Source organism: Emys orbicularis, chromosome 20, assembly GCF_028017835.1.
Source record: "Emys orbicularis isolate rEmyOrb1 chromosome 20, rEmyOrb1.hap1, whole genome shotgun sequence".
In the NCBI taxonomy this organism is placed as follows: Eukaryota; Metazoa; Chordata; order Testudines; family Emydidae; genus Emys; species Emys orbicularis.
This window is the reverse complement of record NC_088702.1, coordinates 15,827,713-15,853,501: the sequence shown is the minus strand read 5'-3', so window position 1 is coordinate 15,853,501 and position 25,789 is coordinate 15,827,713. Positions and strand designations below refer to the sequence as shown.

At 55.0% G+C, this 25,789-nt stretch overlaps 1 protein-coding gene across 1 annotated transcript in view; it reads left to right on the top strand.

The window, feature by feature from the left end:
• Positions 1-236: 236 nt before the first annotated feature.
• LOC135892786 (junctional adhesion molecule A-like) overlaps positions 237-25,789 on the top strand; it is an 84,602-nt gene continuing 59,049 nt past the window's right edge. Inside the window, exons 1-2 of the mRNA XM_065420585.1 lie at positions 237-314; positions 23,073-23,132. Of these exons, the coding sequence (XP_065276657.1) occupies positions 23,096-23,132 (37 nt within the window). The 5' untranslated portion in view covers positions 237-314; positions 23,073-23,095. The remainder of the gene's footprint in view (positions 315-23,072; positions 23,133-25,789) is intronic.

Here is a 25,789-nt window from a genome sequence, read left to right as displayed (position 1 = left end):
GCTGTAAGTGTGAGACAGTCAGGGCACAGGGTTGACTATATTATTGGTTGACGACACCGTAGCGGCATCCAATCAGCACTTGGGGGCGGGGTGCACGGGGCGGTGGGCGTGGGCCGGGAGCCAATGGGGGCACAGAGGGCGGGGCCTCACCTGGGGAAAGGGTGGGGCCTCACCTGCGGGCGGTGAGCGGGGCCGGGTGGGGCTCAGTCAGGCAGCGGCGGGCGGCATCGCGCAGAGCTCTGTGGGTAGCTGGGTGCGCGGCGATGGCTGGGCCCGGGGCCGGCTCCACTTACTGCTCCTCAGCGTCAGCTCCTGTGAGTGCCGCGCCGGGGCGGGGGGGGCGGTCAGACCGAGGGGGCGCGGGGCAGTGAGGCGGGCGAGGGGAACGGTAGGGGCAGTGAGGCAAGCAGGCGGGGGGAGGGGAGGGTAGAGGAAGGGGGTGGGGGCAGTGAGGTGGGTGGGGGGAGGGTAGAGGAAGGGGGGGTGGGGGCAGTGAGGGGGGTGGGGGGAGGGTAGAGGAAGGGGGTAGGGGCAGTGAGGTGGGTGGGGGGAGGGTAGAGGAAGGGGGGGTAGGGGCAGTGAGGTGGGTGGGGGGAGGGTACAGGAAGGGGGGTGGGGCAGTGAGGCGGGTGGGGGGAGGGTAGAGGAAGGGGGGGTAGGGGCAGTGAGGTGGGTGGGGGGAGGGTAGAGGAAGGGGGGTGGGGGCAGTGAGGTGGGTGGGGGGAGGGTAGAGGAAGGGGGGGTGGGGGCAGTGAGGTGGGTGGGGGGAGGGTAGAGGAAGGGGGGGTGGGGGCAGTGAGGTGGGTGGGGGGAGGGTAGAGGAAGGGGGGGTGGGGGCAGTGAGGTGGGTGGGGGGAGGGTAGAGGAAGGGGGGGTGGGGGCAGTGAGGTGGGTGGGGGGAGGGTAGAGGAAGGGGGGGTAGGGGCAGTGAGGTGGGTGGGGAGAGGGTAGAGGAAGGGGGGGTAGGGGCAGTGAGGTGGGCGGGGGGAGGGTAGAGGAAGGGGGGTAGGGGCAGTGAGGTGGGGCGGGGGAGGGTAGAGGAAGGGGGTAGGGGCAGTGAGGTGGGCGGGGGGAGGGTAGAGGAAGGGGGGTAGGGGCAGTGAGGTGGGCGGGGGGAGGGTAGAGGAAGGGGGTAGGGGCAGTGAGGTGGGCGGGGGGAGGGTAGAGGAAGGGGGTAGGGCAGTGAGGTGGGCGGGGGGAGGGTAGAGGAAGGGGGGTAGGGGCAGTGAGGTGGGCGGGGGGGAGGGTATAGGAAGGGGGGGTAGGGACAGTGAGGTGGGCGGGGGAGGGTACAGGAAGTGGGGGTAGGGGCAGTGAGGTGGGCAGGGGGGAGGGTAGAGGAAGGGGGTGTAGGGGCAGTGTGGCGGGCAGGGGGGAGGGTAGAGGAGGGGGAGTAGGGCAGTGAGGCGGGCAGGGGGGAGGGTACAGGAAGGGGCCAGGGGCAGTGCGGCGGGCAGGGGGGAGGGTAGGGGAAGGGAGTAGGGGCAGTGAGGCGGGTGGGGGGAGGGTAGAGGAAGGGGGGGTAGGGGCAGTGAGGTGGGTGGGGGGAGGGTACAGGAAGGGGCCAGGGGCAGTGAGGCGGGCAGGGGGGAGGGTAGAGGAAGGGAGTAGGGGCAGTGAAGCGGGTGGGGGGAGGGTAGAGGAGCGGTGAGGCGGGTAGGGGCAGTGAGGCGGGCGGGGGGAGGGTAGAGGAGGGGGAGTAGGGGCAGTGAGGCGGGTGGGGGGAGGGTACAGGAAGGGGGTGGGGCAGTGAGGCGGGTGGGGGGAGGGTACAGGAAGGGGGTGGGGCAGTGAGGCGGGTGGGGGGAGGGTACAGGAAGGGGGTGGGGCAGTGGGGCGGGGGGGGAGGTTACAGGAAGGCGGGGTAGGGGCAGTGGGGCGGGAGGGAGGTTACAGGAAGGCGGGGTAGGGCAGTGAGGTGGGTGGGGGGAGGGTAGAGGAAGGGGGTGTAGGGGCAGTGCGGCGGGCAGGGGGGAGGGTAGAGGAGGGGGAGTAGGGGCAGTGAGGCGGGTGGGGGGAGGGTACAGGAAGGGGCCAGGGGCAGTGCGCCGGGGTAGGGGGAGGGTAGAGGAAGGGAGTAGGGGCAGTGAGGCGGGCGGGGGGAGGGTACAGGAAGGGGTCAGGGGCAGTGAGGCGGGCGCGGGGAGGGTACAGGAAGGGGCCAGGGGCAGTGTGGCGGGCAGGGGGGAGGGTAGAGGAAGGGGGGGTAGGGGCAGTGAGGTGGGTGGGGGGAGGGTAGAGGAAGGGGGTAGGGGCAGTGCGGCGGGCTGGGGGAGGGTAGAGGAAGGGGGGGTAGGGGCAGTGAGGTGGGCGGGGGGAGGGTAGAGGAAGGGGGTAGGGGCAGTGAGGTGGGCGGGGGGAGGGTAGAGGAAGGGGGGTAGGGGCAGTGAGGTGGGCGGGGGGGAGGGTATAGGAAGGGGGTGTAGGGACAGTGAGGTGGGCGGGGGGAGGGTACAGGAAGTGGGGGTAGGGGCAGTGAGGTGGGCAGGGGGGAGGGTAGAGGAAGGGGGTGTAGGGCCAGTGTGGCGGGCAGGGGGGAGGGTAGAGGAGGGGGAGTAGGGGCAGTGAGGCGGGCAGGGGGGAGGTACAGGAAGGGGCCAGGGGCAGTGCGGCGGGCAGGGGGGAGGGTAGAGGAAGGGAGTAGGGGCAGTGAGGCGGGTGGGGGGAGGGTAGAGGAAGGGGGGGTAGGGGCAGTGAGGTGGGTGGGGGGAGGGTACAGGAAGGGGCCAGGGGCAGTGAGGCGGGCAGGGGGGAGGGTAGAGGAAGGGAGTAGGGGCAGTGAAGCGGGTGGGGGGAGGGTAGAGGAGCGGTGAGGCGGGTAGGGGCAGTGAGGCGGGCGGGGGGAGGGTAGAGGAGGGGGAGTAGGGGCAGTGAGGCGGGTGGGGGGAGGGTACAGGAAGGGGGTGGGCAGTGAGGCGGGTGGGGGGAGGGTACAGGAAGGGGGTGGGGCAGTGAGGCGGGTGGGGGGAGGGGTACAGGAAGGGGGTGGGGCAGTGGGGCGGGGGGGAGGTTACAGGAAGGGCGGGGTAGGGGCAGTGGGGCGGGAGGGAGGTTACAGGAAGGCGGGGTAGGGGCAGTGAGGTGGGTGGGGGGAGGGTAGAGGAAGGGGGTGTAGGGGCAGTGCGGCGGGCAGGGGGGAGGGTAGAGGAGGGGGAGTAGGGGCAGTGAGGCGGGTGGGGGGAGGGTAGAGGAAGGGGCCAGGGGCAGTGCGGTGGGCAGGGGGGAGGTAGAGGAAGGGAGTAGGGGCAGTGAGGCGGGTGGGGGGTGGGTACAGGAAGGGGCCAGGGGCAGTGAGGCCGGGGCAGGAGGAAGTTCAGGAGCTTCACTTTTCATCCCGCTGGGTGTGTCTGCCTGGCATGATCCTGCTGGTGATGGTACATGAAGCTGTGTCTGTCTCTCTCTGAGGTGTTGGGACCCCAGTACCCTGGGGCTGCCCATGGCTCCTTTGCTCCTGGGTCTCGCTCCTTGCTTCGCAGATGGTTCGTTTTGTTGCTGAGTCTCCTTTTCTCAGCTGAGTCCCCACCCTGCATTGGCCCCTATTGCCTTTGGGGTTTGAGGATTGTGCTAAACATTTGGTGCTTTGAGTTCGAATCTCTGTAAAGCCCTCGCCAGGGCCCTTCTGGGCAGATTAAAGGCCTGGGAGGGTGGAGGTGGATTTTAGCGATGCTTCATTCTGAATTTTTGCTTGGTCTGAAATGGGAGAAGAAGTTTCTTTCCTTGTGAGTTAAACACCGTTTGTAAAATGCTGATGATTCCTTATCCGAGGCATGCAGAGGGGCCTGTGCAGCCATACTGATTGCAGGAGGCTCTATTTTCACAGTGCTCACGGTTGGAGACCCAGTTAAGTCACAAATCCTAGATGCTGCTAAACAAATCTCGTTTCCTGTATTAACAAGAACACCTCAAACTCAGGAAAATGGAAGCACTCTAGAAATCCAGTTCGGTTTTCACCATTGAGGTTATTCACTTCTTGCACTTAAACAGTGAAAACTAGTTGTATTTTTTTGGGTAGCCTGTCTGTCATTGTTCCAGTGTTTTCAGGCACTTTGAATGTTTGGCTTGCAAATATTGCTGGGAAAGCTTTGTTTATTTAAAGCTATTGTTCCCTTTGTGCTGCTTTTATGATGTATAAGAGCAGCCCAAATGTTGTAAAGTTTCATTTGCTTTCTGTAACTTTACAATTAGGAATATCAAGTCTTGTTGGTCCCTGTCCTTGCTGGAGGATGAGAGAACTAGAGTCTTTTCAACCCCAAAGGGTGTATGAATCTTCTAGAAAGAGCTATTCACCCAAATCTATCAGGATTTGCTTTAAATAGGTGTTAACTAATTTTGAAAGTTCTCAAGCTATTAGAGGTGGGCCAGACAGAAAATTGGGGAGCTGTGCCCCCCCCCCCCACCGTGAGGCCCGACCTCCAGCCAGGTCTGAAACTGGAGCTGGGCAGTGTGGGGCACTTGCTGCTTGCAGCTGGCAGGAGCTGCCTGGGTGTGGGGACCTGGCTCCAGGGCCAGCAGAATCCTTGGATAGCAGTGATTGGGGGGGGGGGGGGGGCAGGGTCCAGGAGCCCAGGTCGGAGTGAGTCAGTCTAGACCACTATGGAGAGCTCCAGCCCTTCACCTACCCTGGGCATCGTTTCCCAGCTAGTGGGGACACAGGCTGGGGGGCTAGTCTTAGGCCCCGTGCTTGGCCTTAATTCTCCAATGCTGCTGGAGCTGGATGCCCGGCCAGCAGCCTCTGCTCTGCCTTCAGAGCTAGGTGGCCGGAGAACGGCAGCTGGTGGGGTGGGGAGAGAGGGCTAAGGCAAATTTTGGGGTGGCTATAGGCCCTGCAAGGCTCCCCCCTCCCCTGAAGTGCTGCTCCTGGTCTAGGATGGAATTGGCAGAGAGGAATTCCAGCCAGGGATTGTAGATCATGTATTCAATAAGATTAGAGATAAAAGGGGGAGAGGCAATGGTATGGTAATGGAGGGAGAAGGGTGGGCGTTTTAGTGGGAGGAAAGAGCCGGAGAAGAGTAAGGGAGGGTATGAGACTGGGTGTGAGGCATGTGGGATGGAGTCAGTGAGGCAAGTGGAGGGGCTGGAGAAGGAAAGAAGATAAAAAAACTTCTGTCTGTGGTCAGGGAGAAGGAGGCGAGAGTTGTGAGGTGGGAGGGGAAGGTAAAGAAAGGGCAAGCAGATGGGAGAGGGACGGTCATGTCAGGTTTTTGTTTTTTCCTGGGAAGAAATTGATAAAATCCCGTGTCAAGAGAGAAGCCGAGATGCAGGAGGAGAGGAAGGTTTGAGGATTGAGGGCTACACTGCTGTGGAAAAAAGTGTATTCTTAATTCAGGTTCACTAATTTGGGTTTAAATAATAATGAAGACACAGTAACCTGTCTTTTAGCTCGGGTTAGCAGTGCAAGTTCATCTTGCCCTATAGACTTTAACTCCAGATGCTAACACATGCTGTGTAGCTGTGTTTTCACTGCTATTTTATCCTAAGTTAGCTAACCTGAGTTAAGAATACACCTCTAGTTTGCAGTGTAGACATACCCAAAAATGGTGAAAAGGCAGTTGGGATTGGAGGCATGGGATTCATTTAAGATGGAGTAGCAGAGTGGTTCATGTAGGAAGATGGTAGAACAGGAGAGAATGAATTTGTAGTGCATGCAATTAGCCTGGTCATAGCGGTTTTGCCAGGAACACACCACAATGCAAGAACAGGAGTGGAGGAAGCAGATGTTGGGGGTGAGCATGGGGGGAGGGGGAAGCTGGCAGGGCGGACCTTCAGATGGAAGGGGGTGAAAAATGTCAAGGGTGGATAAGTGAAGAATGGAGGGAATCAACAACCATTCCAGAGAAGAGGGATGAGACATCACCAAGTTAATGAACTGGAAGTTATGGGAAACAGTTTCCTTTCAATAGCTCTGGTTGATGTCAAAATCTGGTTAATTCTTTAGTGAGTCAGTGAATTTGTTCAGCAAAAGCTCTAATCTCTCATGTTTAAAAAAAAAAAAAAAAAAAAAAGCAAAAATACAAAACCCATTATTAAAACACAAATCAATTCAGGCCTTTTTTGTGCATTGTTTCTTCTTTACAATCAAACACATTTTCCCCTTTTGCTCGTCACTTAAAAAACATTAAACCCTGCCCGTTTCCATTGAATTTCTAAAAATCAATGGAAATTTGTGATTTTAGTTTTTAAAACTTTTTAAAGAAATACAAACAAACCATTTGTGCTTGTTTAATTTCTGGGTCAAAGCTGACCTGCCAACATCCTTTTTAAGGTAGCCTCTCTTTCCATTAAAAAAAATCTTGCTTTTCAGTCTTAAGTAATGCATGTTACATGTGTGTAAATTTGACTTTGAATGCATGTGTAGCTCCTGCAATCAGGGTTTGGCTTTTGCCCCCCTTTTTTACTTCCAGGTGGTCGTCTTGATGAAGTCAGACAAATTGACCACTTCTGTGTTCCAAAACCTCCCAGTTCCTTTTAACCATCCATCTTGATTAAATCATGGGGGTTTGTCTCCTTTGCACATGATGCAGGTTTAATGACATTCTTATGATGTATGAGCACTGGCTCCTCCTCTGCATTAATTACATGCTAGTGTTAATGGGTTAGTAATAAACCTGCATGTCTGCTTTTCCCATTACTCGTGAGAAGAAATCCTCATCTAAATTTGCAGTCACTGCCTTATGTCTTTTAAATCCATCCTTAGTCTATCTTTGTGAAACCTATTTATCACTACCATGTGATGACACTAGACTAGTGATCACTCGTGAGTACTAAGATCATTGTTACAACTAACCTAACATCCCTTCTTCCTCCCTCCTGTCTGTTCCCAAGTCAAATCTTTTGTCTTAGACTGTGAGCCTTCTGGGTAAATTTGTTTGTACCTTGCCTAGGACAATGGGGCCCTAATTCCTGATAGAGGTGCTTATAACAAATGCAGATTGCAGAAGGCTCCAGTCTGTCCACACAAAGAATCAATACTAATGTAAAGTTGGCTCCAAATTAAGGTGTTTCTTTAAGTGGGTTAAAAAGCACGTAGTCATTTTTCCTGTTTTCCTATAAAATGTATTTACAGATTTAATCTCTAAAACATTAGTAATAAGGGCAATATGCTTGACTGTTAATGGTAGAGGTATCCGCACGGGTTGTCTCAATAGTGCAGACAGAGGGCGGGAGTTTCAAAAGGATGTAAGAACCTCTGGAGAAACTGGTGGTCTAGACTAAGTCTTGATGGGATCCTGTTAGGACCAAGATCTTGCCTTTTGCTCCCTGAGCCTTTAAAATCCCCAGCGGGAGCATAACTCTTTCATAAACCTGAACTTCTCATCTGTGGGGGATGTAGTGACACGGTGATTGCTGACCCAGATGTTGGAGGGGAAATCTCCTTTGGAAGTGCAAAGATCTCAGTAATTAGTCTCATGCAGGGTAGAAGGATAGCTTATTGGATAAGGCACTGAACTAGGAATCAGGAGACTTGGGTCAGTTTCTTACTCTGCCACAGGCTTCTGGTGTGACCTTGGCAAATCACTTAATCTACCATGTGCCTCAATTCACCATCTGTAAAATGAGGATAATACTTATCTACCTTCATGGCAGTGTGAGGTTAAAATCCATTGGTGGTTGTGAGGAGCTCAGCTATAACTACCTAGATCTGCTTTTGCTCTATGGGATGTTGGTGTTCCGGGGTGTGGATTTTGGGGGGAAATTTTTTTTATAGTGAATCTGGGTTCATCATACATAAAAACAAACCTCTGTAGCTCAGATTGGAGAAATGAGCACCACACTGCTGCCTCTAGTGCCTGGGTGGAAACGATGTGGCGGAGAGGCAATCCTAAATCCCAGTTTGCCTTTGGAAATTGTAAACTCAGTTACAATCTCACTTCTGCATGAGACCTCTGAAGAGATTACTGAGGCCGATTACCATGATGTGAGAGAGCCCCATAAACGCCCTATTCCGCATCTAGGCATGCATGCAGCCCTAACCCTCCTCGCTCCAAGAGCCTGCACCAAACAACTTCCTTCCCAAAATAAAAGCCGCTTACAGGGCACCACCTTTGGCATTTGTCCTTCCCCAAGCACTGTCCACTGCGACTGGCTACCTTCCTCCTGGCTTGAGAACAGCTCCTGGCTGCATGCATCTAGGGATGCTGGGCTGTCTCCCTCCTCCTCAGCACCCTCGTTCCCGCTTTCCTCCTCCTCTTGCCTTGTTGAACTGGGCTCTGCAGTGTCAAAGTGGAGGTGGGGTCGCCCCCAAGTATCGCGTCCAGCTCTTTGTAGAAACGGCAGGTCGCGGGGGCAGAACCGGAGCGGTAGTTTGCCTTGCGCGCTTTGCAGTACGCATTCTGCAGCTCCTTCACTTTAACCCTGCACTGCAGTGCGTCCCGGTCATGTCCCCTTTCCATCATGTCCCTTGATTTCTGCCCGAAGGTACACCTCTACCCCGATATAACGCTGTCCTCGGGAGCCAAAAAATCTTACTATGTTATAGGTGAAACCGCGTTATATCGAACTTGCTTTAAGCCGCCGGAGTGCGCAGCCCCGCTCCCCCGGACCACTGCTTTACCGCGTTGTATCCGAATTCGTGTTATATTGGGTCGCGTTATATCAGGGTAGAGGTGTATCATAATTCCTACGGCTGGAGCGCAGCTGGGACTGGACAGCTTGCTCCCCCGAAACACTGAAGTCCAGCACCTCGCCATTGCTCCATACTGGGGATCGCCTGGCGCGTGGAGGCATGGTCACCTGGAAAGATTCGTTGAGAGCACTCCACACCTTGCTGTGCAAACAGGAAGGGGATTTTCAAAATTCCCAGAGAATTTAAAGGGCAGGGTCTGACGGTTGGTCACCTGAGGGCAGGGCAGTAGAGTTCAAAGTGATGACCAGAGTGGCTAGAACAGGCATTGTGGGACACTTCTGGAGGCTGATCAGGGCGTCAACACTGGCGCTGCGGCACTCCAGCCGGGGCGCAGCAAGCGTTATGCTTCTCGGGGAGGTGGATTACCAGGAGCGCTCCAGCCACGGAGTCTGGGTGCGCTACGTGCCTTGCCAGTGTGGACGCATCATGAGTTAGGGTGCCTGGGGCTGCTTTAATGTGCTCTAACTTGCAAGTGTAGCCAAGCCCTTAGTAAACAGCACCTCTTTACAAAGCAAGCAGGCTTGGCTGAAGTGGCTGGGCAATTCTTTCTTGTGCACTGAGTGACTGGTACAAATGCTCCTGCACTAATTCGTTGCAAAAAGATGGGTAATCGGTACTACTGGACAAGACTTGGAAGTTTTAAAACAGTGGGGGAGAAGCTTTCCCTTGTACTCCTATTGTAAGAGAAATTGGTTTCCCTGGCAGGTATGTACTTTGAGGAAGTAGTTATTCAAACTATTGTTCTGACCATTTGTCCTCCATTTACTTCAATTGCTGCAATATGCATTTCCTTGTCACTCAACCACACTAGCGCGCCCCATTTCTGCAGGGATGCAGGAAATACAGGAAGTGCTGAGACACTTTGTAGGACAGAGACTGGGTCATAGATTCCCCCCCCCCCCCCCCCCCCCCGAGAAATTGTTTTGGAAATTTTGGCTGGGACTTCTGGTCCTGATTTTGCAGCTTCAGAGAGTCAGATCTTGAGCTGGAGTTACAAAGCCATCCCCTGCCACGTTGCTCCTAAGGAGAAGCTTTCCCTGCCCCACGGCAGAGGGAAGAGTGTATATTGAAGAATTAACAGCAGTGGAAAGGTAAAGACTGCAAGGAAAGCTGACCAAAGAGGGCATCTGTACAAGTGGGAGAGTCTTACTGGAAGTATCTAAAGCTGACACCATGCCCCACAAAGTTGCTGGTTCATGGGCGATGCCTGAGCATTGCCACATAGACCAGGGTAAGGCTGTGGCAGCCTGCTGATCATGTTGCAGGATCCAGCTGCAGGAAGCTCAGCATCCTCCCCTGCTTCCTGCCCCCATCGCTCCTCAGCTGCAGGGGGAGGGGTCACTGTACGGGAAGCTGCTCCCCCATCCGCCCAACCCCCGTGCATCTGGACCTCCCATACTCAGACCCCCCTGACATGTCTCACCCTGTACACCCAGAACCCCCCCCTAGCCCTCCATACCCAAACCCCACCCCACTGAACCTCAACGCCTGCATCTGGAGCCCCCCTGCCTCCAGACCCCCACCTTGCACCCAGATCACCCCCCACTGAGCTCCCTGCACTCAACCCCCCACCCTGACAAGCCACACCCCCCTGAGCCCCCACATCCAGACCCCCATGCCACTGACCCCCCCAACTAGCTGCACCCAGATCCCCACCCCACCAAGTCCCACTCCCCCAGCACCCAGAGCCTCCTGCTGAGACCCTCGCACCCAGACCCCTCCACCGATACCCAGCCACTTTCACCTGGAAGCTCCTGCAGAGTCCCATTGCCCCTGCACCTGGAACCCCCGCCCCCAACGAGCCTCTGTGCATTCAGATCCCCCCACACTGAGCAGCCTGCACCCTGATTCTCCCACACAGAATCCTCTCACCCCACACTGAGCCCCTCCACACTTGGATCCTGCCTGGTTGAGCCTGCCTGCCCCACACCTGGCGCAGAGGGGCAGGGCCCCAGGGTGTGTCTGCAGTAGGCCCAGGCCTTGTGCTGGGTCAGGTGCAGCTAGGGTGACCAGGTAGCAAGTGTGGAAAAATTGGGACAGGGGGTGGGAGGTAGTAGGAGCCCATATTTAAAAAAAAAAAACCCAAATATCGGGACTGTCCCCATAAAATCAGAACATCTGGTCACCCTAAGTGCAGCCTCACCACTGAGTCCGTGTCCTGGGGGTGGGCAGTAGGGAGGCTGCAGGGTGATTCCCACCTTCGTACAACCAGTGGCCTGTGCTCCCCACTGCATGCTGGAGCCTCTGCATTTATTTATTGACAATAAAGCTTGAAGAGCTTTAAAATATTGTGCACAGAATTTTTTTTTTTTTTTTTTTTTTTTTGGGTGCAGAATTTTTAATTTTGCCCTCAGGAGTAACAGGCAGTTCTTTAATGTAGCAGGCAAAGGCAGAATGCCAGATCTGAGGACTAGAAAGTGAAACTTGAAAAATTTAAACCAGAAACAAGGGGGCACATTTTTAACAGTGAGGGGGCATATCGCTCACTGGGACAGTGAATCAAGAAGTTTGTCGGGTTCTCCATCACTTGAAATCTTTAAATCATGATTGGGTGTCTTAAAATATATGCTCTAGCTCAGTTACAAGTTATTGGACTTGAGACAGGAATTGCTGGGTGAAATTCTAAGGCCTTTGCTCTGCAGGAGGTCAGACTAGATGGCCACACTGGTCCTTCCAGCACTTAAAAATCTATGGTCCTGTGTCTTGTCTTCCACAGAATAGAGTCCCTTATGCCAGACGGGTTGCTATTAATGTAGTAAGATATCAGCTTTTGTGTACACTGAAACATGCCACGTCTGTGGTTCACGCTCTGAAACATTGGTGCAGGACCAGCCAGCGATGGATTTACTCCCACAAACATTTTTCTCAGGGAACTGTGGGGCAAGGCCACTTGGTACAGCATCCTTGGAGGGTGTGCTATATGTTATAATTTGGACCTAGCCACGGTGGTGCATCTTCGTGTTATATCTGTTTAATTGTGAAATGGCATCAGGTTGTTGTATAGACTTCAGACTACTGCTCAGGCTGAAACTCACTGACTCAAAGAACCGCTACTTTGTCATGTAGCTGATTTAGTTTTCCATGTGATTAGTGCTGCATATTACTGGTTTTCACTCTCTCTAGTTACTTAACTGAGGCCTTGGCTACACTGGCGCTGTACAGCGCTGCAACTTGCTGCGCTCAGGGGTGTGAAAAAACACCCCCCTGAGCACAGCGAGTGCAGCGTTGTAAAGCGCCAGTGTAATCAGTGCCTGCAGTGCTGCACGCTCTCGCAGCGCTGGCGGCGCGACTACACTCGCGCTTCACAGCGTCCTGAGTGTAGCCAAGGCCTGACTTTAATCAATGACTGCAATTTGATTTGCCCCATTTCCAGCCTGTTGCTGTGTCACGGAGTAAGGGGGGACTCAGGGCCCTGCACCCCCGGCTTCCTGCGATTCACCATGACTCTCAGCCAGCCAGTAAAGCAGAAGGTTTATTTAGACGACGGGAATACAGTCCGAGACAGGTCTTGCAGGCACAGACAACAGGATACCCCTCAGTTAGGTCCATCTTGGGGTCCTCGGACACCCCAGCCCCCTCCAGAGGTCAGAGCCCTCCCTGCCTCCAGCCACCTCACCAGCCAGCTCCCCAGACTCTGCCTTCAGCGACCCCTCCCACCTTTGTTCAGTTTCCCGGGCAAAGGTGTCACCTCGCCCCAGCCCCCTCCTGGGTTCTCATGTTACAGGCTCAGGTATTTCCCTTCGGTCATTCTCCCATCCCCCAACGCAGACCATCCCAGCCACACTCCCCTGTCAGCACTTACAGATCACAGTAAGAACAGTCCCAGTTCGTCACATCTCCCCCCTTCGAGACCGAACTGAGCGGGGTCACTTCAGCCAGTGACCCGGGGAAGTTCGAACCTACCCCCGTTCCCATGGATGCCCCCGCATCCCTCCCATTCCTTGGTGAGAATTACACCAGGCCCCTCCAGTTTCACGCCCCCCCTTAGGTCGGGGGTGCTCGAGGGCATTCGCAGTTCGCATGTGGGAAGGGTTATGCGGCCTGTGCCCTTTTCCCACCCCCAATACCCCTGGGGTTCCAACTGGGCTGGGGTCTTCTCCCAGCGCTCCAGTCTGGAGGTCTGTGCTTCGGGCTCTCTTGGTTCAGAGCCCCCCTTTTAACCTTGGCCACCCTCTGGAAAGGCTCCTCTATGCTGGGCAAGGGTCCTAAAGCCGTTTTCCCCTTGTCCCGGGCCTTCCTCCCCCTCTGACAGGGGTCACAGGATCGGCAGTACTGCCGGACAGTAACAAAGACCCCAGGCCAGTAAAAGCTCCGTAGCAGCCTCTGCTGGGTACGCCAGGTTCCCTGGTGCCCTGAGAGGGGGGTGTCATGGGCCCGGTACAGCAGCTGGCGGCGATACTTCTGGGGTACCACCAGCTGCCTCCTGATCCCCCCTGACTCCATTTTCCCTGGGGGAGCCCATTCTCGGTACAGGAACCCCTTCTCCCACAGGAACCTTTTCCGGCCGCCTCTCCCCATGGTCTGTACCGCACCGAGGTCGGCCAGGTCCCTTATCTTCCGCAAGGAGGGATCTTTCTGCACCTCGGCCTGGAACTCAGCAGCTGGGACAGGGATGGCCACCTGCTCTCTCTCGCCGGCTGGGTCTGAAGCCGCAGCCTCCCTGAGCCGTGTCCCTGGGTGTTCCCTCCCCACCAGGTTAGGGTCCTGCGCCTCGGGCAAGGCACCCTCCCCAAGGCCAGGGCGCAGTGCCCCTCGCCGGCTCTGACTGCGGGTCACAACCAGGGCACCCTGGGGGTTGCTTGACCAGTCCTCCAGGTCCCCCCCCATCAACACCTCAGTGGGCAAATACGGGTGTACCCCCACGTCCTTGGGGCCCTCCTTGGCCCCCCACTTCAGGTGTACCCTCGCCACGGGCACTTTGACTGGTGTCCCGCCCACCCCCGTCAGGGTCAGGTAGGTGTTGGGCACCACCTGATCTGGGGCCACCACCTCGGGCCGGGCCAGCGTCACCTCTGCGCCCGTATCCCAGTATCCATCGACCTTCCTCCCATCCACCTCCAGGGGAACGAGGTACTCTTTCCGGAGGGACCGCCCCGCGCCCACCGTATAAACCAAAAACCCTGAGTCTGGAGCATCCCGCCCCGCAGAGGAGCAGGCCTGGAGCTCTCCTCCCTCCTTAGCAGGTGGTACTCTGCCAGCCCCCCTTCCCTGGGAGTGCTGCCTCTCGCCTGGCTGGGTCTCTACCCAGTCAACCCTCTGTGGGTTTGGTCTGCTCAGTCTGTCCCTGAGCCTGGGGCACTGGGCCCGTATGTGACCTCTTTGGTCACAGTGATAGCAGACCATGTCCCAGGGGTTCCCTCAAGTGGGTTGGATGGACCTGACGCTGGATCTTCCCCTTTGGTGAGGTTTCTCCGTATTTTCCCGCTGGGATGGCCCATGGTGACTCTCGCTCTGCGTTGTGGTGGGACTGTTCCTTTGGGACTCCTCCCTGCCAGCCCCTGACCGGCTCTTTACAAACTCATCGGCCAGCCGGCCTGCATGTCGCGGGTTCTCTGGTTTTTTGTCCCTCAACCACAGCCTCAGGTCGGATGGGCACCGCTCATACAGTTGCTCCAGTACCAGCAGTTTAACCAGGTCCTCCTTCGTCTGGGCCCCATCTGCCCACTTGCTGGCGTATCCCTCCATGCGGACGGCTAGTTGCAGATATGAGATCTCAGGGGTTTTATCCTGACTCCGGAACCTTTCCCGGTACATGTCAGAAGTCAGCCCAAACTCACGTAGCAGGGCCTTTTTGAATAGTTCATAGTCTCCTTTTTCCGCCTCTTCCAGTTGGCGGTACAAGGCCAAGGCTTTGGGGTCCAGTAAGGGGGTGAGAACCCGGAGTTTGTCTGCAGGATCAACCTGGTGCAGCTCGCAGGCCGTCTCAAAGGCATCCAGGAAGTCATCCATGTCCTCCCCCTCCTTGCGTGGGGCCAGGATGCACTTATCAAAGCTCCGTGCAGTCCTGGGTTCCCCCTCACTCACCGCAGCCGGGGCTCGCGGCCCTTCAGCCTCGCCAGTTCCAGTTCCTGCTGACGCTGTCTCTCATTCTCCTCCCGTTCACGATGCCTCTCTCTCTCTTCATGCTGCCTCAGTTTCTCTTTCTCCTCCCATTCATGCTGCCTTTGTCTCTCTTCATGCTGTCTTTGTCTCTCATTCTCCTCCCGTTCATGCTGCCTCTGGTGTTCACGATCCTCCAGCTCTCTCAGTTTTAGCTCTTTCTCCCATTCCAGCCCATTCCGCTCCACGGATGCTGCGCGTGGCCGGGAGGATCCCCTGCTGGCCGGCGAGTGTCGCCGGGAGGATCCCCTGCTGGCCGTGGGGGTCACGGCGCCCTCGGTATTTGCTGGGCTCCTCCCCACCCTTCCCCTAGGCATAGGCAGGAGGGGTCTCTGGAAGCCCTCAGCAGCCGGCTGACCACTCCCAGCTGGGACAGACACTGGGGCCTGCGCTGCATCTGCCAGGCTGCTTCCCTCAGAGACAGGGATCAGTTCATTCGCGCGATCTCCCTTCTCCAGCTGGGCAATGAGCTGTTCTTTGGTGAGCTTCCCAATGCGCACCCCCCTCTGCTTGCACAGCTCCACCAGGTCGCTCTTAAGCCGCTTGGCATACATCTTCCTGCTGGCCACTCACAGGCCTGTGTGCCCACCGCTCCCCACAGTTTCCAGGGAGACCCCTAGTGTGCCAGCCCTTCTCGAGGTCACCACCTCTCTGCCAGGGTCGAGCTGCAGACTCCTCCGCCCCTGGGACCACTCGCTGCGATCCCCCGGGGGACCCTGTTACTGCAAAAGACCTTCTCGCTGGTCACACACTCCCAGGGGTGATAACCGTCTCTCTCTGACTCCTCAGCACGCCTGGTCCCCCTCAATCCCCCTTCGTTTTACTTCTCCCCAGTCACTTACTGCAGGAAGCGCCATCCACGGGGTGCAGTAGATCCCGCCGCTGCCACCAGTTGTCACGGAGTAAGGGGGGACTCAGGGCCCTGCACCCCCGGCTTCCTGCGATTCACCATGACTCTCAGCCAGCCAGTAAAGCAGAAGGTTTATTTAGACGACGGGAATACAGTCCGAGACAGGTCTTGCAGGCACAGACAACAGGATACCCCTCAGTTAGGTCCATCTTGGGGTCCTCGGACACCCCAGCCCCCTCCAGAGGTCAGAGCCCTCCCTGCCTCCAGTCACCTCACCAGCCAGCTCCCCAGACTCTGCCTTCAGCGACCCCTCCCACCTTTGTTCAGTTTCCCGGGCAAAGGTGTCACCTCGCCCCAGCCCCCTCCTGGGTTCTCATGTTACAGGCTCAGGTATTTCCCTTCGGTCATTCTCCCATCCCCCAACGCAGACCATCCCAGCCACACTCCCCTGTCAGCACTTACAGATCACAGTAAGAACAGTCCCAGTTGGTCACATGCTGTCATTTAGCAGCCATTTTTATCAGACTGCTGCTTAGGCTTTTTCTGCTTGATTCAATTACAGCCCTAATGTCCATTAACACTTCATTTTACACCTCTGTCATTTCTCTCCTGACTTGCAAAGTACCAGCCTAGCTTAGCCTCTCTCTCTCTCTCCATCCTGCTCTTTGTCCCTGGTGGACCTGCAATACTGATACAGTTAAAATCAATTTAATTTAAGGTATACTAAAGAACCAAGATGTAGTGAAACCTGATCATGGGACCTTAAACTGTATTAACCCTTGTCTTCTGCTTAAACCTAATCACCATTGTGTCACCGGCCTGAACACTGCAAGAACCATATTTAGAGGCAGCTGTGAAATATATAGCTTGTCTTTGTGGTCAGGAAAAATAACAGGATACAACTGTTAGGGAACTGTTTTAATCCTGGTAGATACTAGGCTAAGTCACAGCCAGGCTAAGAAACTGTGACAGAGAAGGAAATGTCATAAGCATGGGTGCCTCATCGCCAGATGTTATGACCATTTAAATTGGTTCTAAGGCCCCATCTACAGAACAGCCCAGTCACTGGTCCCGGTTACAACATAGCTTTCCCTCGGAATAATCAAAGCATGATTTACATTTGGTGGTGTAGACTAGATCTTGGCTGTTCCCGATGGGCTGTGTAAGAGCATTCCCAGACAGGGCTGAATCCTCCCAAGACCTGTCTCTACTACAAAGCGGAGCCATGATTTAGCTGTCACCTCGGTGTGGTTGTGGAATCAGTGGGGCTCTAGATTGTGAACTTCTTGGGGAGGAACCATGTCTTGTAAACCTCCCCCACGCTTATGACACTGTAGAAAGCCTCCCCTTGTGAGAAGGGATTTAAGGGGGGAGGGATAGCTCAGTGGTTTGAGCATTGGCCTGCTAAACCCAAGGTTGTGAGTTCAATCCTTGAGGGGGCCACTTAGGGAACCGGGGGGAAATCAGTACTTGGTCCTGCTAGTGAAGGCAGGGGGCTGGACTCGATGACCTTTCAAGGTCCCTTCCAGTTCTAGGAGATAGGATAGGATAAGTATAAGAATACTTACAGATGGGGAAACTGAGGCACTTGTGTGAGTTGCCCAAGGCAGAGCCAAGACTAGCTCTTAGCAATCAGGCATCCAAGACGACTGCCACTATAGAAGCATCCCATCCATTTGAAGCACACGCTAAATGTGTCAAGCTCCAGAAGCACACAAGATCACTAGCAAGTCTCAAATACTCATGCTGGTGGGGGGTAGTAACTTGCCTGCCAGTCGTAGGCATCTGGAGGAAACAAATGTAAAACAAATGGGGCAGCAGGTACCATTAAAATCATTAAAAACCTGCCACACTTCTGGGGAACCAGGACACCTGGCAAAGCAGCATGAGAAAGGAACTAAGAGTTCTTCTTCGAGTGATTGCTCATGTGCATTCCAATAGGTGTGCGTGCACGTGCGTGCTGCATGCACAATCATAGGAAGCTATTTTCCCCTAGCGATACCCGTCGGTTGGCTGTGGAGACCCCTGGAGTGGCACCTTTATGGCAGTGTATATAGGTCCCTGCCAACCCGCCGCTTGCTCAGTTCCTTCTTACCGCCAGTGACGGTTGTTGGAGCAGCTCAGTCTCTTGCGTTTGCAAGTGCCTACCTAGTGGTTCCCTTTCTTAGTTGTATATAGTTTAGTTTGTTATATAGTAGTTTGTAGTTTAGTTGCACTTACTTCGGGGGGCTTCCCCTCCCCCGTCCTAGTTTCCCCAGGCACTGGGGCATGCCTCAGTCACAGGGATTTAAGGCGTGTGAGAGGTGTGTGAAACCTATGCCCGCAGGCAATCCACATGCTGCCTGTCTCAAGTGTTTAGGAGAAGGCCATCAGACAGATAAGTGCCCAATTTGCAGGAGCTTCATACCCAGGACTAAGAGAGAGCGCGTTTGAAGCTCCTCCTGACGGAGTAGGCCCTCCAGCCGAGCTGGCACCAGAAGCGGCACTGGCATCTTCGGTGCGCAGCGCCCCAGTGCGGGATGTCCCGGCCCTGAGGAAGGACTCCTCCAAGGAGCACCGGTGCTGCTCCCCAACCCATAAGGCCAGTGCCACCATGCAGCACTGCTCGCAGTCCCTGGTGCCGCATAAGAAGGCGGACGGGGTCGTTCCTCCGTCAAGAAGCCTTGAGTGAACTCCAGCGTGGTGCGTCCTCCGGTGGGACACCCATGGTCTGGGCCTCAAGACCTGGCACCGTTGACTCCGGCCCCAACAGGAGGCCCATCGAGTCCAGTGCTGATGGACTCCCTAACTCAGGAGGATTTGGAGGAAGAGATCGACCGTCCCTCCATGCCGGACACCGATGAGGCAGCATGGGACCTCATTGCCATGACGGCACAGTCCCCGGCCCCGCAAGCCCAGGCACCAGTGGCGGCACCGGCTACAACGTCTAGCTCGGCACCACATGTGGCTCCGACACCGATGGCGGCACCGCCTCTGGTTCATCATCGTGGCAAGCCTATGATGTCACGGCACCGCTTACCATCACCCTGGTACTGCTCCCCGGCACCGTCCGGCTCCGCGCCCTCCCATCTCCTGTGGTTGGGCACAGACTACTCATCCGAGTCAGACGCCGAGTCTTCCGTCTCTTGACGCCGCCACTACCGCTCCTGGTCCTGGCACCGCAGACTGGTGGAATCATTGGCACCCGTGGTCGCCCGGCCACCCCGTGGCAGGGCCCAGTCCAATGGCCCTTTTGGACTCCTTGGGCCTACCACCAGGGTCAGGGCTCCAGGCTGGCATCGGTGGCATCTGCACCCCATGGGGGGCCCCCCCCCAGCAACGTCGCTGGCTCACTACACCCCCGTATGAGACAGGGACCCTGGGCTGTCATGCTCAGGCGCAGCACCCGATCCAGCGCCATCAGTGACACGAGAGCCACCTCCAGTCACGGGAGGCTCCGAGGTACCTGACCCGACCTCCAGAGAGCCAGAATGGCAGGAAGACCCTGTCCCCACGGGCCGCCACCGCCGCCTCCTTGCCCGACAAGGCAGGAGCGGGCACCACCACCCTACCAGTGATGGACACCAAGGGTCCCCAGGATCTCCTTAGGAGGGTGGTCCTAAACCTTAATCTCCAGGCAGAGGAGGTCATGGAGGGAGTCTGACCCGCTGGTGGACATCCTTGCCCCTGAGGGTCCTTCTAGGATGGCCTTGCCCCTCATAAGAATGATCCAAAATACCACAAAGGTGCTTTGGCAGGCTCCACCCCTTTAGCGGTGGGTGGTATAGAGGCTGGAAAGACAATATTTTGTGCCGCAGGAAGGGTACGAACACCTTTTCACCCACCCCAACCGGGGACTGTGGTGGTCGATGTGGCAAACCACAAAGAGCGGCAAGGACAGCCGGGTCCTGCGCCTAAGTCACGGGACACTAAGAACTGGACCTTTTTGTCCGAAAAGTCTAGTTGACTGGGGGCTCCAGCTTCGAGTGGCCAACCAGCAAGTGGTACTCAGCCGCTATGCTTTCAACTCTTGGAGTTTGTTGGCAAAGTTCCAGGAGTTACTCCTGGCTGACTCGCGCAAGGAGTTTAGCGCGCTCCTTGAGGAGGGCAGGGTTGTCTCCAGAACCTCCCTCCAGGCTGTGTTAGACGCGGTGGACTTGTGGGCTCGGACCATCGCCACCATCACAATGAGGTGCAGTGCGTGGCTCCAGGTCTCAGGGATACCACCTGAGGTCCAGAACACAATACAGGACCTCCCCTTTGACTGTGCAGGCCTGTTCACCCAAAATACAGACTCTCGCCTGCACAGCCTTAAGGACTCGCGGGCAACTTTGAAGTCTTTGGGGATCCTTTTAAGCCTCAGCCCCCGTCCCGCTTCTACTCTGGGCATCGTAGATGAGACTCGTCAAGGAGACGGGGCAGAAATAATAGGAGGCCCGCCACAGTCCTCAGGCCAAGGCCAGGGTTCGGCCAAACAGCCCCCTGGCCTGAAGCCAAACTTTTTGAAGATGCGCCCAAGGATGGAGCATCAGTTTCAGTCTCTCTGTTCCTCCCCCCCCCCCCCCCCCGTGAATCGACTCTCGTTGGGTCCTCAGCACGGTAGGGGTGGGATATTCTGTTCCCTCCCATCCCTGTCCCTTTTCAGGGACCCTTCTCACAAGCACTCCTCTTGCAGGAGGTGCAATCGCTCCTCGCTCTAGGGGCAATAGAGGAGGTTCCTCAGGAGTTCAGGGGCAAGGGGTTCTACTCCTGCTATTTCCTGATCTCCTCCCCCCCCCCCCCCCCCAGGACAAGGGTTGGCTCCGGCCTATCCTGGACCTGCGAGATCTCAACACATTCATAAGGAAGGTGAAGTTTCGCATGATCTCTCTGGCCACCATCATTCCTTCCCTGGATCCGGGGGACTGGTACGCAGCCCTCAATTTGAAAGATGCGTACTTCCATATATTTATTATCCCGGCCCACAGACGATTCATGGTCAGTGGCCAGTGCTAGCAGTTCAGGGTGCTCCCGTTCGGGCTCTCGGCGGCCCCCCGGGTATTCACCACGTGTATGGCAGTCGTGGCAGTGTCAGGCGCAAGTATTCCCGTACCTAGACGACAGGCTCATCAAGGCAGAGTCCCAAGCACAGGCCGCAGAGCATGTGTCCTTGCCCCAGGCCACATTCCACAGGCTGGGCCTCATATTGAATGTGCCCAAATCCACACTGGCCCCAACTCAGAGAATAGAATTCATAGGGGCTCTCTTGGACTCCATGCAGGCGAGGGCGTTCCTGCCGGAGCTGCGCTTCCAAGCACTCACGGACATCATCGAAAACCTTCGCCGGTTTCCCACAACCACGGCCAGAAATTGCATGAAACTATTGGGGCATATGGCAGCCTGCAGATACGTGGTCCAGCCCTCCAGGCGTGGTTGGCGCGGGTGCACAGGCTGGGCATGGACCCGCAGGACACGATAGTTATGCTCCCCCCTCGCATCCTCGAATCTCTCCACTCGTGGCTGCAACCACACGTTGTTTGTGCGGGAGTACCCTTTGCCAAACCCCATCCTACGCTATCCCTAGTCACGGACGCCTCAGCGCTCAGTTGGGGAGTGCACCTGAGCAATGTCAGAGCCCAAGGCCTATGGTCCCACACAGAATTATCGCTGCATATCAATGTAAGGGAGCTGAAGGCGGTTTGTCTGGCATGCCAAGCGTTCTAGCCCACCTGCAGGGCGCATGTGTGTGGGTGCTGACGGACAACACTGCAGCGATGTTTCTATAGAAACAAACAGGGTGGTGCTTGCTCCTCTCCCCTGTGCCAGGAAGCCCTCGAGCTGTGGGATTTTTGCATCGCCCACTTGATACACCTAGAGGCGTCGCACCTTCCAGGAGCACAAAACAAGCTAGCTGACCGCCTCAGCCGCTGGTTTCACGATCACGAATGGTCCCTCAGGCTGCACATCGCACACTCGATTTTCCAGAGGGGGGGCTCGCCCCACATAGACCTGTTCGCGCCGCAGAGCAACAGGAAGTGCCAGCGGTTCTGCTAGGAATAACGTAGCTGAAGTCGACGTACTTAGATCTACTCACCGTGGTGTCTTCACTGTGGTGAGTCGACTGCTGCCGCTCCGCCGTCGACTCCGCATGTGCCTCTCACGCCGGTGGAGTACAGGAGTTGACGGGAGAGCGCTCGGGGGTCGATTTATCGCGTCTGTGCCCTTGGCCTCTCCTGGCTGGAGGGAGCTCAGTGTAGGACTGCTCTTGGATTTCACCCAGAAACTCCAGTTGGGGAACATGCTGCTGCCCAGAACTACGTTCAGAGCAGTGCACCAGCTCCCTTTTGGGGCACAGGTACAATTCAGAGTATTGGTGAGAATCTTTAAACCTCTAAATTGTCAGGGACCCAGCTCCCGGAAAGATTCCCCGTCCTAGCCCGTCCTAGCCGTGTGTGGTCGCTTTTGTTTTCTGGCCTAGAACCAGCACGGAGTTTTCCCAGTGGAGGTCCCCATCCCATTTGAAACTTGCTGTTCATCGGAGCCAGAACCTCAGGGCTCTCAGAGTGTAATATAAAATTGTCTGCGTGTTTGGTGGTGGTCCTGGCAAGACTAGGGCATTGTGGCTTCCAGCCCCAATGGCAATCACGCTGTATTTATAGATCTAAAATTGCACTCATGTCAAGGGCAATAGGTGCTATAAAAGTTCTGAAACAGCGCTAGAAACTGTGATGGCATAAGCAAAAATGACTGGTCCGATGGCAAAGTGCAAAGCTGTCTGGGGAAGAGGAACCAGCCTGTGCACACTTCAGTCAGTTTTGGCTCTTTCTCGGTGGATCAGAGATAAGCTGAGTGGTTTTGTGTGGGGAGGAGGAGTGCTGCTGAGACTGGGGATGCGATTTGGGGGGCAATTGTTTAAAGAGGAAGCGGGGAAGAAATCTGTATCTTTAGATTGTAAGGTTTCAGAGTAGCAGCCGTGTTAGTCTGTATCCGCAAAAAGAACAGGAGTACTTGTGGCACCTTAGAGACTAACAAATTTATTAGAGCATAAGCTATCGTGGGCTACAGCCCACTTCTTCGTAGCTCACGAAAGCTTATGCTCTAATAAATTTGTTAGTCTCTAAGGTGCCACAAGTACTCCTGTTCTTTTTAGATTGCAAGCGCTTTGGGGCAGGGACTAGTCTGTACGCGTGCAGTGTGTAGCCTAGTTGTCCTAGTGATCCTTGTTCAGCGTCGTAAGGCCTTACCGAATACAAACATTTGACTTTGTCTTAACAAAAACCAACCAGAAAGCAAAGCTTGAAGCAGTCTGACTAAAACCCCTTTCCTGTAATGGGGTGCAGACCCTTGGCAACTACTGTAAGGCTAAGAGTTCTCCAAGAAAATGAGGTAGAAAAGAATGTTCTTAAGGTGTTGATCCTTCATAGGAGAGCTGAATCTCTGTGGGGTTGAGCTTGGCAGCTGTTCTGCTGTCTCTGGGATCACTTGGGTTCTGTGGTTTCTAAACAAACCTCTCTCCTAATCGTTTTTTTCTCCTTCCCATAGGGTCCTTGATATCAGCCCAGGTGATGGACACACAAACCATTCAAGTGCCTGAGAATGACCGTAAGTGCAGAGTGCTAAATTATATATTCAAAGGCCGGAAGGGTCACCATGATCTAGTCAGACCTCCTTGATAACACACGGCATAGGTCTTCCCTGAATTCATTCCTGTTTGAACTAGAGCAGATCTTCTGAAAAAACGATTGATTTAAAAATTGCCAGTGCTGGAGAAGTTGTTGATTGCTGCCTGTGCAGTCAAGGTGTAGTTCCACCCACTGGCCTTTCCCAGCTGGGGAATGATCTCTGGCTGAGGGTTGGTCTACACTGAAAACTTACATTGGCATAGCAACAGCTCTCAGGGGTATGAAAAATCCACCCCCCGGAGAGACAGCTATGCCAACCTAAGCCCCGGTGTAGAGCACTAGGTGAATGAAGAATTATTCCGTTGAGCTAGCGACTGCCTCTCGGGGAGGTGGGTTAACTACAGTGACACGAGAATCCCTCCCTCGCTGTAGTGTCTGTGCTCAAGCGCTCACCCTGACAAACTGCTACTGTGGCCCTGCTTCCTTCCAGCAGAAGTCAGTGTAGTGATCTTTAGGAGCACTGATGGCTCGGAGCTCACAAACTGCAAAGACTGGGTTGGTTCCTGCCAGCTGGTTTGGTTCAGTTGTTTTCAGCTTTGTGAAACGGTCCCTTGTAAAGCACAAGCGGTGTGTGTCTGTCTCTCTCTCTCATATATATATATTTTATTTATTTTACTGGTTTAGATGTGATTCTCTTTGCACGTATTGAATGTGATCTAGTCATGACCGCTTGTTCCTAAGATGATGGAAGGTCAGCTCTTCTTCGACTTGGTGTCCGTGTGGATTCCACTGCAGTTGCACGTGCGTCTCGTGGGCATGAGTTTGGTTTCTTTTGAATAGCTGAGCTTGTTGGAGCCACTTATCTTCTCCCCCCCTCCTTCTCACCCCCTTCGTGCTCCTGTTTAAGGGCGTAAAAGGCAGAGCAGACGCAATCCTCCCTCACTTCCCTTTGATGCCCATGGCAGCAAGACGGGACCGAGCGAGCGCCTGGCCCACTGTTTCCCCTAACTGAACACGTTATTTTTTTAAATCAGATTTGTGAAAAAATCTTCATCTTCACACTCCTTTCATGTGGACATTTAAAAAAAAAAAAAAGTGAGGACCCCCTCATACCTCATGCAAGCTGCCACGTCTCAAGGTGGACTTCAAAATCTGCCTATCCTGTGATGGACTCATGCCTGTCAAGGATGGACACAGTCAAGGCAGCTTCTGCCTATGGGAGAGCCACCTCCCGGATCAGTGCTTTGTGGGCAAGTCCATTTCATCCAGGACCCGCAAATCCAGGGACGCTCTGCTCAGGCGGCGTATGCTGGAGCAGTCCACGTGGGTCACTTCAGACACAGAAGTGACGGCCATTACCAGTGTCAGGCTAGTTAAGCCGGTATCGGCCAGCGCTCTCTTGAGCATAGGTCATGCTCCAGGATTGAGCGCTGGACAGAAGGCGAAGAGAATATCGGCAGAGCTGGCACAAGTGACTTTGATGCCAACCACTTCAATATTGGCAAAGGCCTCTGTACCGAAAGCCGCGGTACTGAGGCTCTTGGCACGGATGGCCCTGGTGTCCGCATCGGTCACTCTGGCACAGGCTTCCCAGGCAGTAAAGCTGGCATCCGTGCCTGTACATAAAGATGAGACGCACTCGTGGGACTGGACAGAGCCCATATGTAACACCAAACGTGAAGGAAGGTCCCAGAAGGAGGAAACAAAACATCGGTTCAAAGGACCAAGCATCTGAATTGTCTACATAGGCTGTGAATGGCACAGGGAATGAGGGACCCAGCACCAGTCTTGGCACAGGTGTCTGCCCTGGAGTAATCTGGATCACCTCCAGACATCTTCCCTGTTCTGAAGAGACTAATGGAACCAGCCCCAATGGCACATCGCCTGACGGCATTGCTGTTCGAAGAGATACTCCTCCTCACCTAACCCATGTACTCCGCCTTGCTCAAATTGAGTAGAGATCCCCCTCTTCCTTTGGAGTGAGAGCCTGTGACCGGAGTCCCGGGGGGGAGCCAACTGAGGTCACTCAATTAGGGTGAACTGCAGAGAATGGGACAGACAACCCCCAAAGCTGGTGGATATTCCGATACCTAGATTTACCAAACCAGCACAAAACAGGTTCTATAACACCTCACTGGTTACCCAGAAGCCAACAACTCCGTTTCCTTAAAGCAACCCAGCCTTAGGCCTCCACCCAGAGGCGCAAGTCAGATATGATGAGGATTACTGAACATCTTATTCATCATATAAATAAGTTCTACCAATCGCAAAGGATTGGACACATTACCTCCCAGGTTAATGAATATTTCAGATCTTACCCAAATACACGCTTACAGCCAGTTCTTATTAACCAAACAAACCTCTATTAAAAAAGAAAAGAGAGAGAGTGTATTGGTTAAAAGATCAGTATCCAAACAGTCATGAGTACAGTTCTTGAGATTCAGATTCATAGCAGAGATGGTGAGCTTTGTAGTTGCAAAGAGTTCTTTCACAATTTGTGCATAGGTTCTAGTCCAATGTTTATATTCAGGGTGGTCCAGTCAGGACTGGGGTCTGTCTTGGGCTTAAGCTTCCCCTGCATGAAGCATCAAGCAGATCTGAGATTAAAAAAGGATTGGGACCCAAGGCATTTTTACA